This window comes from Anoplolepis gracilipes, chromosome 7, assembly GCF_047496725.1.
Source record: "Anoplolepis gracilipes chromosome 7, ASM4749672v1, whole genome shotgun sequence".
In the NCBI taxonomy this organism is placed as follows: Eukaryota; Metazoa; Arthropoda; class Insecta; order Hymenoptera; family Formicidae; genus Anoplolepis; species Anoplolepis gracilipes.
In genome coordinates this window covers 532,371-550,742 of record NC_132976.1, presented here as the reverse complement: position 1 = coordinate 550,742, position 18,372 = coordinate 532,371, and the positions used below count along the sequence as shown (strand labels likewise).

At 33.9% G+C, this 18,372-nt stretch overlaps 1 protein-coding gene across 1 annotated transcript; it reads left to right on the top strand.

Annotated features, from left to right (window-relative positions):
- The first annotated feature begins 555 nt into the window (after nt 1-555).
- LOC140667988 (intermembrane lipid transfer protein VPS13A) lies at nt 556-18,340 on the top strand. The gene is made up of 50 exons (XM_072896470.1): nt 556-1,196; nt 1,527-1,634; nt 1,728-1,854; nt 2,050-2,212; nt 2,297-2,505; nt 2,590-2,764; nt 2,935-3,401; nt 3,579-3,800; nt 3,890-4,002; nt 4,082-4,290; nt 4,386-4,670; nt 4,741-5,037; nt 5,131-5,263; nt 5,348-5,578; nt 5,657-5,796; nt 5,899-5,996; nt 6,097-6,296; nt 6,421-6,600; nt 6,675-6,864; nt 6,937-7,106; nt 7,203-7,586; nt 8,401-8,567; nt 8,651-8,909; nt 9,054-9,120; nt 9,256-9,587; nt 9,672-9,810; nt 9,894-10,183; nt 10,266-10,440; nt 10,535-10,726; nt 10,816-11,301; nt 11,378-11,532; nt 11,611-11,813; nt 11,910-12,249; nt 12,351-12,563; nt 12,634-13,110; nt 13,224-13,493; nt 13,688-14,047; nt 14,133-14,321; nt 14,706-14,840; nt 14,908-15,059; nt 15,306-15,474; nt 15,553-15,740; nt 15,826-16,012; nt 16,090-16,212; nt 16,519-16,636; nt 16,786-16,909; nt 16,981-17,047; nt 17,116-17,261; nt 17,397-17,523; nt 17,985-18,340. The coding sequence occupies exons 1-50, from the start codon at nt 1,056-1,058 to the stop codon at nt 18,114-18,116; spliced, it is 10,224 nt and encodes a 3,407-aa protein (XP_072752571.1). The 5' UTR covers nt 556-1,055; the 3' UTR covers nt 18,117-18,340.
- The last annotated feature ends 32 nt before the right edge of the window (nt 18,341-18,372 follow it).

The following is an 18,372-nucleotide window of genomic DNA, read 5'->3' as shown; positions in this document are numbered from 1 at the left end:
TGTAAATATTTTAAATTGTCATCAGTCTTGTACAATACACACACATCATGTATGATAATAAATGCTCACACTGTATATATATATGTATATATTATGTATATATATATACATGTTATCTTATATTTAGATAAATATATATGAGGCTACAATACATTTCGGACAATTATCTGCATCTTAATAATCGAAAAATCAAATTTATCGTAATCTGTAGATTTAATTCTAATTTTGAAATTATTTATTAAATAAAAGTAATTAGAAGACTAGTCGCAATGTCCCCAACATCACACATGTTTAAAAGGTGTTGAGAGATCCATAAAATGTTAAAACATATTTTAATATCTTGTGGATCTCATAAATATATTTTGAACACGTGTGCTGATAGGGGCATATGTCAAACTTGTTGACATTTAAATATTTTGTCATATTTTTTTCTATCATCTATACTTTACAGAATAGTGTAAAATTAGTTGTCAAAATTAACGAAATCATTTTTATGCAACAGATATCTTTATTTATAATTATTTATTATATGTAGGTTACAGATAAATGATATAATGTGAAATGTAACAAATCCATCGTTCCCGCGGACCTTCCGCTTTTGACGTCATGGTCCAACTTGCGTCATCTTTATCCGAGTGTAAAAAGTGCAAAATGGCAAAAAAAAAAAAAAAAAAAAAAAAAAAAGAATCTTACATGTTTACTCGTTTTAATGATACTTTTTATCGCTCTTTCGTTTCTCTTTTCTTCTTTCTACAAAAGCCTGCGAGCATAAATTTTACTCTAAATACAGAAAGTGCAGAAATGGAAATTCGCTCTGCGAGGGTTGCACTGGAAGTTGCAACACACGAGACACGAGACGAGAGACGAGATGAAATTCGAGATCGATAAGGATTGCGGGGACATCGCACGCGCATGACTGACTTATTTTCCGAATTGCAAGAATCTTGAGGTTATGACGATGGTGACGACCGGGCGCCAGGTTGGCTCCAGCTGATTTCGTTCTCGCGAGATACACGGACGCTAAACGAGCACCGGGTACCGACATTCCGGCTACGATGTTCGAGGGGGCTATAGCGGCATTTTTGAACCGCCTGCTGGGCAGGTACGTAGAGGACCTGGACACGGAGCAGTTCAACGTCGGTATTTTCTCCGGGGATACGTGTCTCACCGACCTCAAGTTAAAACCGGAAGCTCTGGTACGATTTTTCCAAGAATTTAAGTAAATAAAAAAAATAGGTTCAGGACTAAACCCCAGGATTAATTTATCAGTGAAACTTGCACTGTTTTGTTTGTTTATGAGGATAAATAATTAATTTTTGACATGTCAGAAGAAAGATTTGCTTAGGAATGATAAATTTGATGATTGACAATTTTCCTGGAAGGAAAATTCTATTGATTCAATGTATCGTTGATTAAATTGATCCAGGTTTAATCCAAATGAGCCTGAAATTATTTAAAATAAAATTACATCAAGTATATATATATATATATATATATTTTTTCTTTTTGTATTTTTATATTTTCAGTATCAACTGGGATTACCGATTAGAATAGAGATTGGCTTGATTGGAAAAATTATTTTGAAAATACCATGGTCCGGACTCTTTTCGCAACCAATTGTCATATGCATAGAGGTATCGAGCAATTTATATATGCACATGATTATGTTGCAATATTTATATTGAAATTTATATAAAATTATGTACTATTATTTTTATTTTCTTTAGGACATATATGCAGTAGCAGTACCTGCACTATCCGGTCCGTACGATCCAGAGATACAGAAACGTTTGATAAGAGCAGAAAAAAAGAAAATCCTTGAGGATCTCAAGGAAGATGAATTATTTAAAGCAGGTGATGAATATTTTTATCAAGATATTATTATTTATTAATAAATTATCTTATCGAATTAATTTGATTTCTGCTAGAGAATATCTGTATGCTTGATTGACAAGTTTGTTAAAGTTTTTCAACTGTTAATAACATTAAATGTTTTTCTTGATTTTAAGATTTTATCAGTGTATAATTTAGGTTTCTTTTTCTTCATAGGTCTACCTCCTCAGTTATTTGATAGTCTATTAGCATCGGTCACGAAAAACTTTCAGATTACTATAAATAATGTACATATTAGATACGAAGAGAAAATATTGCGTAACTTTCTCTGTGCCTGTGGTATATGTATACAAAGTATATCAATTACGACTACCAACAAGTAAGAAGTAACTTGATAACATATATTGTCATGTTTCCTCCATTATTCATGTCCCATGTTGTTAATAGAAATGATGAATTTCAGTAAATGGAAGCCAGGAGTGTGCGCTACGAATTCGCAAACAGTGTATCAGCTTATACGCGCGGAATCGCTCAGTGTGTATCTGGACCACGACACAGAGTCCTGTATAAATGTTCAGGGTAATTGGGACATGCCCAATCTTCTCGCATGGAAAAACGCGATGCAGAGATCCCTGCAAACATTCGGAATGAAGAACAAGGAATTTCAGTTTTGTACGTTTGAGATATTACTTGTTTGTTATAATAATAATAATAATATTGTTTTTTTATTTTAATGATATTCGTTTTGTCGAAAAGTGTTGAAGCCTTTCACAGCCAAGATTAAAATCATCATACACAAGGGTACGGAAACGCAAGCTTCTCGTATGCTGGTCGATATCGTCCTCCAGGATGTGGCGATGCAACTATCTGAAACGCAATATGCTACATTTTGCCATATTCAAGATTCTTTGTTACGAGCGACCGTCAACAGGTAATAAAATTTACAAAGATTCTTTTATTTATTTTAATATATAATTATGCATTTTTAATAAACTTTCTCTCTCTCTCTCTCTCTCTCTCTCTCTCTCTCTCTCTCTCTCTCTCTCTCTTTTGGATAAAATTGATGGTTGAAAATTAATAGTTTTATGGTAACATCTACAGACCGCATGCTAAATATCGGCCTGAGAAAAGCGTGTATGAGGAGCCAGCATCTTGGTGGAGATACGCATATAATTCTATTTTGAATTATTACATTAAACCATACACTTGGTCGCATATAGCCAAACATAGGAAAAACTACAGAAATTATAAAGAGGTGTGTATTCAAAGTTTGCAACGACCGAACGACACAGAACTGAAGCTGGATCTGCAAAAGTACGAGGACAATCTGACAATATTAAACATAGTGATCGCAAGAGAACATGCTAAACAAGAATTGAAAAATAAGGATATCGAGCGCGAGTGCCAAACCACAACAAGTTCATCAAAAGATATCAATGTCGAAATATCAAATAATGACCAAAGTATAATGGGTCAATGCAACAAAGAAGAAAGTCAAAACTCGATAGATATAAAGGATAATTCATCCGGCTCACAGATAAAATTGGAAAAAACGTTAAAGCAAATCGGTGAGTGCAATAAATATTTTTTTCAACGTTAAGATTATTAATTAATTACTCCTATTAATACTTTTTTTATGTGTAGTACAATATTTTGAAGAATTACAGAAATTATTACAAGTAGCAAATATTTGACAAGAATTTTTATTTTATTAATCTAAAAAGAATCTCTTTGTATGTTTGTAGATTACAAATTAAACTTCACTTTGGCAAATTGTTGTCTTACTCTCTTGAGCAAAGGTAAAGAAATGTTGATTGTAACTGTCGCACAATTCTTGACAAGTATCGAGGCGCGGCCTACATTATTAGCTTTCAAAATATCTGCTCGTGCTGAAAGTTTTGTCGTCGAAGCTATATCAACCGACGGTGATTTAGTTCCCTTGATTACAGTTGATAATGTATTGACAGGTAACGTGCCTATTTATCTATCTATTTATCTCTAAGCAATTAATAGATTGTTACAAATACTAATTGCAAGTATTGTACGCGTCTGACAGGTAATGTCTCCACCTACTTCTTGGCTATAGATTTTGAGAAGAATGGACTAAATATGGATCCCATTTTTGAAGTGTCCATAAAGCTGGAAGCTATCGAAGTGACTTATCATCATGTAATAGGGCTTTTATATCCAATTTTGATCGCAATTTCGTAAATCTCTTATATATTTGTTATTTTTTATTCGCATTCAGTTTGCCATGGTGGAGATTATAAACTTTTTCAAATTCAACACCACCTACATCTATGGCACGATTCTCGGAATATACAGATTGTGGGATTATACCAAAAGAAAGTATTTTAACTTTGTGGACGACATCGTATCACAAACATTGAGAATTAGCTTTAAAATAGATGTCAAAAGTCCATATATTATATTTCCCGAACATGGATCGATTCAAAAGTACGTTTACTATGTATGATTTACTATGTAGGATTATGAAAAAAAAAGTGTATGAAAAATATTACACGTTTTCATTTACATTTTTTCTTTTTTAGAGGAGGACATATACTTGTCTTGGATTTTGGTAATGTGACATTGACCAATGAACTTCAAGCAACGAATTTACAACTGGAAGATGCCACTCTCATGGAATTGGAAGAATTACTCTACGACAGACTTAATATGGTGTTTTCCGGGGCGCAGATTTTATTTTGTCATTCAGGCGACGATTGGCGTTCAGCAAGGAAACGGAGCGATTCGGAGTATCATTTGTTACCTAAGCTACAAGCGAATGCAACACTCTCGTACAGTATTAGACCGGAATATCGTCAATTACCACGGTAAGAAATTATTGCTGTTCCTCTTGTTTATTCTTCTTTTCAATATAATAATAAATGTAACTTTTCACAGGACAAAACTCAATGTACATATTTCAAACGTAAAGTTTAATTTGTCGGAAAATAAATTGCAATTGATGGCGCATTTTTTGAATAAGTTGTTAGTGCTGTATGAAAATAATATTGAAAAATATAAAGCTACCTTTAAAAATTCTACTCTCGAACAAAAATCGAGAATCGCTTTCACTTCAGCGAAAGAATTGATGAAAGTACAATCTGGTGTGTGCTTGCCATCCGTTATAATGATGCACAATGGTTTTAAACCTGTTATCAAGGAAGTTGTTACCAATAATGTACCAAAACTCGACAGGTAATAAGATAATATATTAGTAAGTAAAAATATATACTTTCTCATTACTTAAAATGATAATATTAAGAATAAATAATTTTAATTTCTCATTAGGAGTGTTGTCTCTTCGGAAGTTAGCGAAGAAGACTTGGAGCTATTATCTAAAACGATTAATTTATCTGGATTTGAAGATAATGTATCTCCATGTAATCACATTAATTTGTTACTTCGGTTTGCTATAAGCGAGGCAAGTACAGTCTTATCAAGGATATTTTTGCACAGCTTATTAAATAAATATATCATTGGTATATATTTGGATTTTGAAATTTAGTTCTCCATAAATCTTGAACACACTGTGGATAGCCGAGAACAGCCTTATCTGAATCTGAGATTGCATACCTTGTACTATGAAACAGCTATGATGGAATACGGTGTTGCTGTTCAATTTGGCATTGGATCGATTCTTCTAGTCGATAAGACAAACGCTGGCGTTACCGGATCATATCTGGAATTGATATCCACCGACGAGACTTATGAAGTTCTTGTTGTATCGTATCGTAAGGTAATCTTTGCACAAAGATACAATATGCCCTCCGATTTGTAAACGTCAATTAATCATCTCTGTAATTATCTGTTGAAGGTTAAATCAAATTGCCCCGATTTCAAGTCGCACTTTAAAAATATCGAACGCTCACTGGTTATAAATCTGTTGAACATTAATATAAATCTTCATAGATCCGCGTTACTGAAAATAAAAGATTACTGGCATAAATTTCAAACGTAAGTAAGACACGCAAAAAAAAAAATAAAAAATAAAAAATAAATAAAATTGTCTTGTTAGATATTCATAGAAACACTAATTGATTGATTTATTCCTTTCAGTATATGTGATGGCACACTCTTAATCAAGTATGCTGAAAAGATGTGCAATAATATTATAAAACGGGAAGAAAAGAATGTAGATCCACCCATTCCACCAGGTATAAATATATTCTTCTCGAGTACAAAATATATATTTTTGAATACAGAAAGGAAGTATCTTGATTAATTCACATTTTGCAACACACATTTTTTTTACAGGTGCAATTAAACTGAATTATTCAACAAGACTTAGCTCTCTAGTACTACGATTCTGCGACAAGGATATAGATTTAATGGAAATTAAAATTTCGGGCTTAGAAAACGATTGCATCTACAATGCGAATGAAAGAATGGTGTTGCGTGCCCATCTCAGCAGTATACTTGCCGAAGATTTGAACGACGACACGCTTTATTCAAAAGTAATCTCTCTGAATAACATATATATATTTTTTAAATTGCGTGCGTGCGTGCACACACACACACATTTTTTTAGATTATATATATATATATATATATATATATATATATTTTTTTTATTTAAAGATTTTGACGACCGATGAGGATAAGGTATTTGATTTGAAATATGTAAGACATACACCAAGATTATATAAATGTTCGGATATCGATAATAATCAGGATGATGTGATGTCAGACGGCACCTTCAAACTTTCCATCGGAAGAATAAATTGTGTGATCATTTCTAAAATACTGTACGATTTACGGGTACGTTTGCTTGTTTCGCGTTTACATTTTATTATTATATTATTGATATTTACACTTTAACTGTTTTTGTGTAGAATTTTGTGAGGCCGTTCGCATTCACGTACTACACTCGCTTTTTACATTATTTGAAAAATAAGTTTGTCGGAGGGATCGAACTGTTCAAGAGGAGCGCAACAAAATTACACATTTTCATCGATATACAAGGACCTACTTTTCTGCTACCACAGAAGAAGGATGCCCCGAGTCTCTTGGTTTTTGATACGGGTATAAAATTGCATTCGAGAGACAGTTATATAAAAGCGTTGAAGCGGTTTTTTTTATAGAATTTATTTCCAGGCGTATTATCTGTTGAAAACTTTTTCAAAAATAGCGGACAGTCGATACAATCGATGAAAGCGATCGCTAATGATAATAGACAATTAATAATCGACAATATTTTGGTAAAATTGAAATCAATGACTATATCTAGGGCAATTATGACCCTGGCGCGAGATTTGGAAGTACAGGTAAACTTACAATTAGATTAAACATTCTAATTAAATTTGTTACAGCAGTGTATTTGCTAAAAAAGAAATACATATATCATATGGAAATGATTTCAGGAACCTATTATCGAACCTATACAAATTCAGTTTGATATCAAGAGAAAAACGGAATATCGTAGTATTATGGAATTTCAAACGTACGGTTTATTCAACGTGCAAGGAGCAATTGATATTATAAATATAAATTTGAGTCAGCGCGATCTCAAGTCCCTCATATCGGTGTGGCAAGATAATATTTCCAAAATACCGTTGTTTAAAAAGGTCAGTGAGAACGAGGATCGAATTTCGCAAAGTTCTCGAAAGAATGTCAAACACGACGATGACATTATGGTACAAAAGCTGGAAGATTTTTTAACTCATAATGAAACAACGTTATGCGAAGTCAACATAAAACTTACTTTGGAGGGATTGCAATTGAATTTGTTCATGGATACTGAAGAGGTAGATATTAATATCAAATTAACAGAGCTCGTACTCGCTATTTTTTTTTTATTATAGAAGAAAAGAGGAATTTTTTTATGAAAAAGGGGAAGTTGATTTAATTGATGAAAAAATCACACACATATATATATATATAAATCAAAGAACTTTAAAATAATAAAATTGATGTATTATTTTAGAAATAGTATTTATTAGTGGGAATAAACAACAGAATTTTAGTTATACGTCTTTGATAAAATTATATTAGATTTGTTAACGTTTTAACGTTTTACATAACTGTTTATAAAACTGATAAAAATACATTTCTTTACTTTAATGATATACAATGCAATAGATACCTAGAAATGCTACATTTTACATATCACAGAATTATACGTACACTGCTCGCTATTCAAATTACATTTATTTATATAATAAAAAAAAAGACCAGACAAGAAAAATAAACGAAAAGCAAAAAATTAAAAATTATATATTTATAAAATAACTAATTAAGTAATTTAAAAGATGATAACTTATATTATATTACTCGATACATATGATAAACATAAATTAATTTTTTTATAATTATTTTTATAATTTACTTTTTTTAATCTTTGGCATATATATATATATATATATATATATATATATATATATATATATATATTATATTGTATTAGCATTAGGTAGAGGCACGTTTTAAAAATAATTATTTTTTATTACTTATTCTTTAATTATTTGTGGACCTTAAGCCTTTTGTTTACTTCTTATATAATTACTACTATTATCTTATATAATTCTACTTGTATAATTTTGATTGTATATCATGTTGCAGGTGTTAAGTTCCCCTGTGCGCGACTTGAATCATGGTTTGTGCAAGTTGAGTTTTGGAGAAACTATAAACACCTGGGACTTTTATAGCGACAAGAGTGTGAAAATGAAACTGTCTTTGCAAAGTTGCTTATTGCAAGACAATCGCAAGGACTCGGTCGTTGAAAAAAAGTTTGTATCGATTGTTGTTCGAGAATAAAAAAGACTTTGTTGGCTCTTCTTGATCTTTTATTAATCTCGTTTTATGATTTCAGGATAATACAATCGCCGGCAATATCCTTGGAGAAGAACTTAGAATCTTGTATTTCTGTGTCGATGTCTCCTATAGTTGATGTCACTTACAGTCGTACTCAAGCGAAGGAAAAATGTTTCGACGTTCTTATTCAGGATGTGCGAATTAATTTGTCTGTACCTTTCTTGATGCACTTGGGACGATACTTTTTAGATTCCTTACCCAGCGAGCAGATAGAGAAGGGAATCATCAATCACGGATACGATAATAATAACCAAATGGTAAATGTATAATTAATTTAGACAGTAGAGCTCATTAAGAATATTTTTCTATTAATTTTCTCAAGTCTTTCTCAAAAATTGTACATCTTCTTTAAAATATATTCATTGAACCGAATTAATTCCATCAATCTGATTTAAATCAAGAACCGGAATGCTATAAATGCAGAAACTGACAAAATAAGTCGCTCCCAATATTTTAAGGAGCAACCAGGTAGTTTATTTATATATGCATGCGTACAAGGATGATTCTTTCTCTCGTTCTCAATAGTAATATATATCTATGTGACATTTCTCGCATATAGAAAACTTTGCATATAGAAAATAAAACGATTCTACTTTTGTTTAGGTACTTCTATATCAATTAGAATACAAAAGCCGGATATTTTTCTATTCGGTAACTTGGAGAAAAGTAATACGCATGTGATTCGAATGCAGACAGAAGTGTTCATCGAAAGCAGCAGACACGATTGTTCCTATTCAATAGTCTGCACTCTGACCAATGTCAATGCCAAGACCAAAGGTCGGGGAAATTATGAATCCCCGTATTGGTTGTTACATCCATGCGACGTAGAAATTTCTAAGAAAAAAGAATTGTCGAACGGTAATGAAGAAATCACCGTTGCTATAAATAATGTTGATGTACATCTATCAGCGGAAGTGATTCATACATTTTTCGATGTAAGTAAAAAAAAATCATGATCCGAATCTCCGATATATAAAATATGTGATCTGGTATCTGTAAACTGTGATTGATTTATTTAGATATTGAATGAAGCGTCGACTTTTTTGAGCAGCATTACCTCGAAAATGGATGACGATAGCAATCAAAACGTCAACTTGCATAACAATCTCTGGGCACCGAAAAAAGTTTCTAGTATACCGTATAAAAAAACCGATGAAAGTAAATATCTTGCGATACAACATAGTTTTATTTCAATTTTATTATTATATTTATTTAAATAATTTGCATTTTTATTGTATCAGGTGACTCGGTGTTGTATCATCACCACCACGATCATGTAATATTCAATTTGAAACCCGTGCTAATATGTTTATTGTTGGAAATGGAATATTCCGTAGGAAGATTTCCAGTAATGAAAATGGAAACTGTCGTTACCGCTACCGTCGACGATTGGCACAACAATTTCCACCTCGAATCTAATGTAAAGCTTCAGGCATTTTGTTACAATAGAGCTTATCAGAATTGGGAACCATTTGTGGAACTTTGCACAAAGGACGATGTAAACTATAAACCGTGGGAATTTATTATCAAGGTTGTAAAAATTATTTTCTAGTTATCTATTGATATAATATAGTGTTTTGTACATATATTGCTCATAATTTAATTTTTTTCAGACGTATCGAGGTGAAGCAAATATGATCGATTCCCATTGGACAGATTCTTGCCATCGCATAAAACAAGATTCGATGAAAGGAAAAAAGAAAGATATAAAGTATAATGAAGAGGATGTTACCGATATGATATTTATCGGACCCGATACTGATGTGGTCTCGTCATCTACGAGAAAAGGTGAAATTATTTATACAATTGTTACGTAACACTTAGGAATTGATTATTTATTAGTAAATTAGTACATACTTTACTCATTTTTTAAATAAAACAGAGCCTGAAACTTATATCACATATGAAGATGAGTCTGATACGGACGATGACGAGAATGATACGAAATTAACAAAGATTTCCAATTACCTATTTAATAACAATAGCGACGACGAAGAAGAAAGTGATTCCGACGATTCGAGTGCAAATGAGGATGAGGAATTGGAATTAACGCTAGAGTGTAACTGTGAATCTTGTATGTGTAAATTTAAAACCTTACACATGTATCGAATTTTATTGTTAGTTGCTTATGTTAAAATAAAATTAAACGCTTTAATTTTGCAGTTAATTCCGCCACGCCACGGGCGCCAGTAAAAACGAATCTCTTTGCGCCGCATATTATTTTATATTCAGAGGATAAAATCAATATCACCATAACGGAAAATATGCTCGCGACCTGGAATGCGATGTCGAGCGCGTTTGCACGAGTCAAGGGTGGAATCCCATTCGTACCAGCCAACACACGAGAATTGACTGTACTGAACGACATAGGTCATGCGAGTCGAGTGGAACTGCTTCTTCAAGAACAAGAAACAGACGGAAACAGTGTTACCCGTGTTCTAGCCGCGCATAATTTCGCACACGACGGGAACTCGCCGACCAGCGTGCCCAGCAGTCCGGAAAATGAAACCCAGATGGATCTTACAAGTCCTAGATGGGTTGGTAAAGAGACCGCTGTAATCGTGTCGGAATGTAAGGCTTTTCCCATCGCTTCACCGGTCCAAATTTACAAATCTGTAACTGACGAGCTTCTTCGTATCATTTTTGAAGGTAATTTTTACTCACTTCGTTATATGAAAAATATCATAAATACGTGAATAATCGATTTATTTTACTCTCAACTCAGGTTTCGAGGATGTGTTGGTGTATTGTCCTAAGAAGGAGACACGTAGTCTCGTATCGCTTCGTCCTGTGAGACACGACGTCCGTTATTGCCTGGTTGTAGAGGCGACGATAAACAGTTACCTACATCGTACGGTTTGCGTGCGATCTCCGTTGCAGGTAATGTAATCCATTTGTTTATCCGCGTTTCGCATCACCGTTCGTGTTTTTCTCACTAATTGAAAGGTATCTTTTTAGTTTCGAAACGAAACGTCATACGCACTTGGACTTTATTACAAGAAAGCGGTGGTGGACAAACTAGGTTTAACAGTTACCGGTGAAGCTACAAATCCCTTTGATCACAATATAAGAATGGCAATCATCGAACCTGATGCGACTTATAATATTCCTCTATATATCGCTTATCATTGTTCGATACACATTCTTCCTGCATATCTAGAGTAAGTGGAATTGCAGATTGATTTGTAAGATTTTTTTCTTTTTGAAAAAGAAACGGGATAAAATATAACGCAATAATAAATATGTTATTTGCGTAGGAAATATCAAGTTAGCGAGGAAGGAATTTATTGGAAAGACTTGAGGGGTACAGCAAATGCCTTTAAAGACGTGTGCTGCAAAGCGAAGGGCGACATTAACTGCAATGTATTCTGTGTCAGGGCGATATGCACGGAAGTCCCGTTAGCGACTCGTTCCTCGGGCTGTCAAGTGCCGAATTATTTGATAAATATCGTGCCACCTGTAATTTTTAATAATCAGCTGCCCTTCGTCATCGATGTCAGTATACCTGGCATTAATTACGAAGTGAAAATCGAACCCGGAGAAAAAATAAACATGCACTCTCTGAATCATAGCAGTAATGTGCAGTTTATTTTTAAGGTGTGTGGAATTTAAAAAAAAAAATTAACTATATACAAATGTAACAAATATTGCTTTGCATCGTCTAATTATACGCGCCGCTCAATAATTTTTATATATAGATACACAACTACTTGGGCACGTCTTGGATGGGCACGGTGAAACTGAATATGAATCTAGAACGAAAGTTTATATTAATGTCTACAGATAACGAGTCGGATTTGACGAAGCCCTTCTTGCTATGCTTAGAATTAGGCAAAATTTCCAGCTGGAACATCGTTATACAGTCGCAGTATTGGATGATAAATAAGTCTGGCTTGCCATTGTTTATCCAGGTATTGAGTCAAACAATTTAACCTTTATAATAATAGACTACGATTTATATTACTACTGTTGTTCGTTTAGGATTGCCATTCTCATATAACTTATGAGATGCCGGAAGAGGAGTTGATGGTGTTCTCTCAAAAGAACAATAAAAAAAGCATGGTGCAATTGAGGGCTCATCAGTCCGAGTGGTCGATGCCATTTGGATTGGACGGAATCACGTCGATGTCGTTGATCGTATGTCGAGATATCGAACGCGGACGAAAGTATCAGATTTTAACAGAGATAGAAAGTTCCCGCTTATCACCGATTTTCACGAAAATCATAACGTTTCTACCGTACTTCTTCATCTGCAACAAAACCAAAAAGGCCCTGAGATTCATGGAAGAGAACGAAGAAGCCGATCTCTGGAACGATCTTTTACCCGGGCAAGAAATGTCGTTTTGGCCCGCCACCGAGTCCATGAAAATGAGAATAAAGTGGAGAAACAGTCAGCTAGTCTCGCAACATTTCGACATCACATATGTGGGCAAGACTGTGCTCAGAATGGACAACGGGGTACGTAAGACGAAGACACGCGGTTGTAACGATCAGTCGAATGGATCTTGCAATTTTATAATTTACTTTTTGACACATGAAGAGATTTTATACCAAGATTTTCTAATTTATAGTCGGCGCTATGCGTAGAGATCGAAGGTGGCATGAATACCCCGTATCGCGTAATATTTCGAAAATATATCGCCAACGACATACCTGTGCGAGTGGATAATCTCTGCGACAAACTATTTTTGAAGCTGAATCAAATCGATTTGGGCCAAGTCGCTCTGCTTAAACCGTTTCAAAGTCTGCTATACACTTGGGATGATCCTACTCAGACCAGAGAACTGATTTGGAACGTTTACAACAATAATGCGTTCGGCTATAGAGCACAACTTGAAACGGTAGTAAAAGTCTCTATTATGTTTCTTCATTTTCTTACATGTTTTTTTACAAGATTTTCCATTTTAGAGATTCCCAATTCTCTATATTACAACAATAATCAAAACTCATAGGGGTTAATCTTTTCAATTTAATTTCAATTAATTTTTAATTGGATTTAATAACTTGACATTAACATTTTTTCGTTTGCTTGTAGGACGGCTGTGGGCACGAAACGGTAACATTTGTAACCGTCGAACGGCGCGACAGCGCGTCTCATTCCTCCCAAGTCGCTCCCAAATCATTAGCAAACACAAAGCCGTCGTGGTCAGAGGATCCGAGCGCAAGTATCGCTCATTCTTCTTCTAATGTGGATTCCGATACAAAGGCGCAAGTGTTGGAGGACGCGCGGCAAGATGAAACAGAGGTTTACTGGGTGAGCTATATGGAAGGCGAGCAACGCGTATTGCTGTTTACGCAGCACGAGAGTGTGTACCTGAAAGCGAGAAGCATCATTGATCCCGAGACGAGCAAAAAAGAGATATTTTTGTCGATCGCGGCTATCGGAGTCAGCATTGTAAGTGAATATCACGTAGAAACGATTTTATGTAAGTCAATCCAGTTGTGTGAGAAACCAGAGGTTGACTTTTTGTCTCTCACAGGTCGTACAGGAATCCAATCTTTATAATACCAGACGGGAGTTGTTATACGCGAGTGTGATTGATTCCGCCGCGCATTGGGAACTCTACTTTAGCAAGCGATGGAGAAGCCTATCGTTGGAATTGAGCGCTTGGCTAGAAAACAAGTATACAAATTCAGCAAAGGCGGCGCAATTGGAGAATTTCATTGATGTATGATTTGTCTTTTTGAACTGCATTGTAGACGTTTATGAATATTGCTTTCGTCCTTGCTCTTGATTCTATTCAATCGTATTTGATAAAATGTAACTTAATAGCATTAACGTTCATTATACAAATATGATATTTCTAGTTAAGTATAATTATATACAAGGTGTCTGAGACCACCTGTAATAAAACCCGAAATAAAAGGGGTGTACGCATGGTCTCAGACACCCTGTATAAAAATTAAATGTGTAGAATATTTGGATATAAAGTATATATTTCATTTAGTTTGTTTATATCGCAGAGATCATTAATAATGATCGTGATTTATCGCACAGTAAAAATGAATGAACCTGCCTGACTTTAACATGTAACTTTCTAAATATCTCGTAGGTCGACTTGGCGAAAATGCAGATGACCAAACCATTCTTCGGCAAGCTACGAAGAACATATTCGCCAGGTATCTGGTTGCATCGCAGGGAATCTAGGACGCTTTGTTATCTGCAGGGATACATTCACAGGATACAGGTATTAATTGTATTCATAATTATAACTTGCGATAATTTAATAACTTTTCTTGTCCGTTATCTTGCAGGTCGATAATCAATTGAGCGAAGCTGTCTTTCCGGTAGTTTTATATCCCAACCTGCAAAAGACTTTTGTCAATTACGCTGGAAGCCGCAGATTGAAACATTGTTTAGAATTCTCGTATCTGAAGCAACGCAAATTGAAAAAGACCATTTACAAGTACAGCTTACGCACATAAATAATATAATAATAGTATAAGTAATAATATTAATATAATATAGCAATATTATATAATTAATATATATATATATTATTATTATACATAATTAACTATATAAACTATATTAATAATATATTTTACTATATTATATTAATTATATATTTATCTCTCTCTTTCTCTCTGTAATTATTATGTAATGGTATTACTTGTATAGCTCATATATTAATTTTCAAATATTCTTTTAGAGGTATATGTGTCATCGTCAGGGAATTTAATTTAAATTTGGAAGAGGCCTTTCTCTGCTCCTTGATCAATCTAGTACCCAAGAATCCGGAAACCAAACACTCAATCGCCGCCAAACTCAGGAGGGACGTGTCGAATATGCGAGTTCCCTCATTTCACAAAATTAATAATGTATGACACAAGCTAATAATTTATGCGTATACACAAACACTCGGAGATTTCGACTGATTTATTGCATATGAATTGCAGAACGGCAAGAAAAGAGATTTAATAGAGCAAATATATATTTCTCCAATGACGGTGCGCTTAAAATTATTGGCAAATACGGATGGATCTAACGCACGTAATTTCAGCATCATGCTTGATTATCGCAATATTCTTCGATTCATCTTCGATTACGCGGAAAAGGGCTCGTTCGAGAGGGATGCTGAATTCAGGTGAGCGATTGTAATTTGAATTGTAATGCAATTGCTAAAGTATACAATAGAGACAAATATTCATCTTCTTGTCCTCATTATTCAGGTTGCCTAGTTATCAAAGGAGTTTCATCGTCGTCAACAAGGAGCAATTTTTCTCGCGCCTCTTGCGAACCTATGTGGCGCAGATTATGGAACAGTTTCACGTATTGGTGCGATTAACTACCGTTTTGGGAAATCAGTATGGCTACAACTTCAAATCGCCAGGGAGCAACTTTTGCGAGCCAGATTCAGTAAGCGTACAAAATGGAGATTCTCCTTTTCTACGTTTTTTTATATTGCACGTGTTAATTGCGTGGTGCATTTACAGTTACTATTATGCGGCGACGAGGCTGCGGAGAGGCTGGCGTACGAAGTGGCGTGCGAGCTGGGATACGCTACGCCCGACAGTATGCAAGTTTCGATTTTAAACAGCCAGGCACCTCATTTTAAAGTAAATATAAAATTGTAAAATTAAACATGTTTTATTATTTGTATATATGATGTTTATTATCAGAGAGTATCTCCGAATATGATAAAAAGCTTAATATATGTGATTGGTTGTTTTTTTTTTTTAATTTTGGACACGATTAAACTTTTCACTTCGGTCTCAAGCAAAAGTCTAATTAAAATTAAATTATCCTTTACTTATTCATTTTCATATATTTATATAATCGAAAGTATATTCCTTGACTATGCGGGAGGTGTATATATATTGCGAAAATACAGAGAAAGTAATACATTCGTTTTTTCGTTCCAGGTGAAGGATACAAATTATCAAAATCCAGATGTACCGCCTTTAGCGTTTTTAATCGACAATTCGTTCGCTACGGAAATCGATTTGGAGACCTCCGGATTAATCACCACGTCAACAAATAGTGAGTAGATAGTTGCTAGTCGTAAGATAAACAAGAGTCAATGTAAATCGAGATCGTAATTGCACATGTAATAATTAATTTATCCACAAACATTGTTATATTTTTTTTTGTCTCGGGGCGTTCACTAAATCTTATCAAAAATGTGGCAGGCATTCATCGAGAAGAACTACGATATTTCTTCAAAACATTGGGGAAAAAAATATCCGTGTTGTTTAATACGGAAAGCTCTTGCTTGAAAACCCATTCGAAAGTAATACCGGACATAATAAAAAGGTATTAATGTCATTTTCCTTTTGTTCGCACATTACAAGATATTTATTTTAAATACGAATTTCGTATTTCAGAGCGCAAGAAGTAGGACATAGTTTTGTATCCAGAGTCCGATTGCCACGATATATTAATCCACATTTCGTGAGTGTCATCCATCGTGTTTTATGCGTGATTTATCTTTTATATCGTTAACCATGTCCTTATCTTAGGGGGTGGAATTGTTCTCGGCGCACAAGGCGAAGGGAGGGTACTTATTGAACGCTGTAAGTAAAGGCCATTGCGTTCAGAACGATTCTTATTGGGGACACGCTGCGCTTCATAACGATGGAAAATCTATTACACTAATATCCTTGCAGTAAGTTTGGCAATTGTAGCATTTATTAATGCTCGTGAATTTAACAGTTGAAAGATTTTAAGAATATAAAACTCTTATATTAATTCTTTGAAATGTAAGAAGAATGTGGCTTAATTCTGCATGCTTTTTTTTTAGGCGAATACATTATATCGAGAAAGGAAACGCTTGGGGATCGTGGAACGTAAAATGGACTTTGGAGACCAATCAATTATTGTCACCGCCAACTGTCGCTAAAAATAAACTCATTTTGCACGTAACAGAGGTAATTTGTATCTCCGATGCGACACATATATGTATATTTAATTTATACTACTAAAATATTACAATTGTAGAAGAGACAACTATACGATTTGATATAAAATCAAATATCGAACATGCCTCTTATAAAGTAGAATATTCAAAATGGACTCGAAAAAAATTAATCATTAAAAGCGTAATCGTTAATCAGTTTCTCAATTTTTCAAGCATTATCAGTAGAATGATCGGTAGTGACAAGCAATTCATTTCTATAAATAAAATTGATATTTTTCGGTCTAAAAATAATTTAAAATTGACAAATCGTATAACGAAAAAATTTTTCTTTAAACTTTACTTTGAGAGAAATAAGAATAATATAATAAAAACAGAAATAATTATTATCAAAGCTAATATTCTAAGATATAAATTCGATCGACGATGCGTTGAACACATGATTAAAAATGACATTAAATATTACACGCGCAGGAAGAAGAGACGTCATCGTCAATGGTAGACTGGTACGTGGAGAGTGAGGCCGCGGATATTCTGGAATGGCTGTGTCGTAAAATGAACAGCGCAATGATCTTGAATATGGAGAGCAGCATTTGTTCCAAGTGAGAGAAACTCTAATGCGCTGACGAGGCCGTAGAGAAAAAGAGAAAAAGCAAAAACAAGGAACAAAGTGGATAAAGAGATCAGTGTATTTACATATTTAGTTGGGCGTAATAAAAGATCTATATACGGTGAATGCAAAGAAAAAAACGATGTCTTTCTTTCTCTTTCCCTAATGCCCTACAACTGTTTTTATTATTATCATTATTATTATTATTATTATTATTATTATTATTATTATTATTATTATTATTATTATTAT

Bases quoted from the DNA above. Each gene is read 5' to 3' on its own strand.
- LOC140667988 (XM_072896470.1), top strand. From the start codon at position 1,056: ATGTTCGAGGGGGCTATAGCGGCATTTTTGAACCGCCTGCTGGGCAGG. The intron at 4,671-4,740 runs GTAAGAAATTAT...AACTTTTCACAG, and splicing joins GAATATCGTCAATTACCACG to GACAAAACTCAATGTACATA. The intron at 13,111-13,223 runs GTACGTAAGACG...TCTAATTTATAG, and splicing joins TGCTCAGAATGGACAACGGG to TCGGCGCTATGCGTAGAGAT.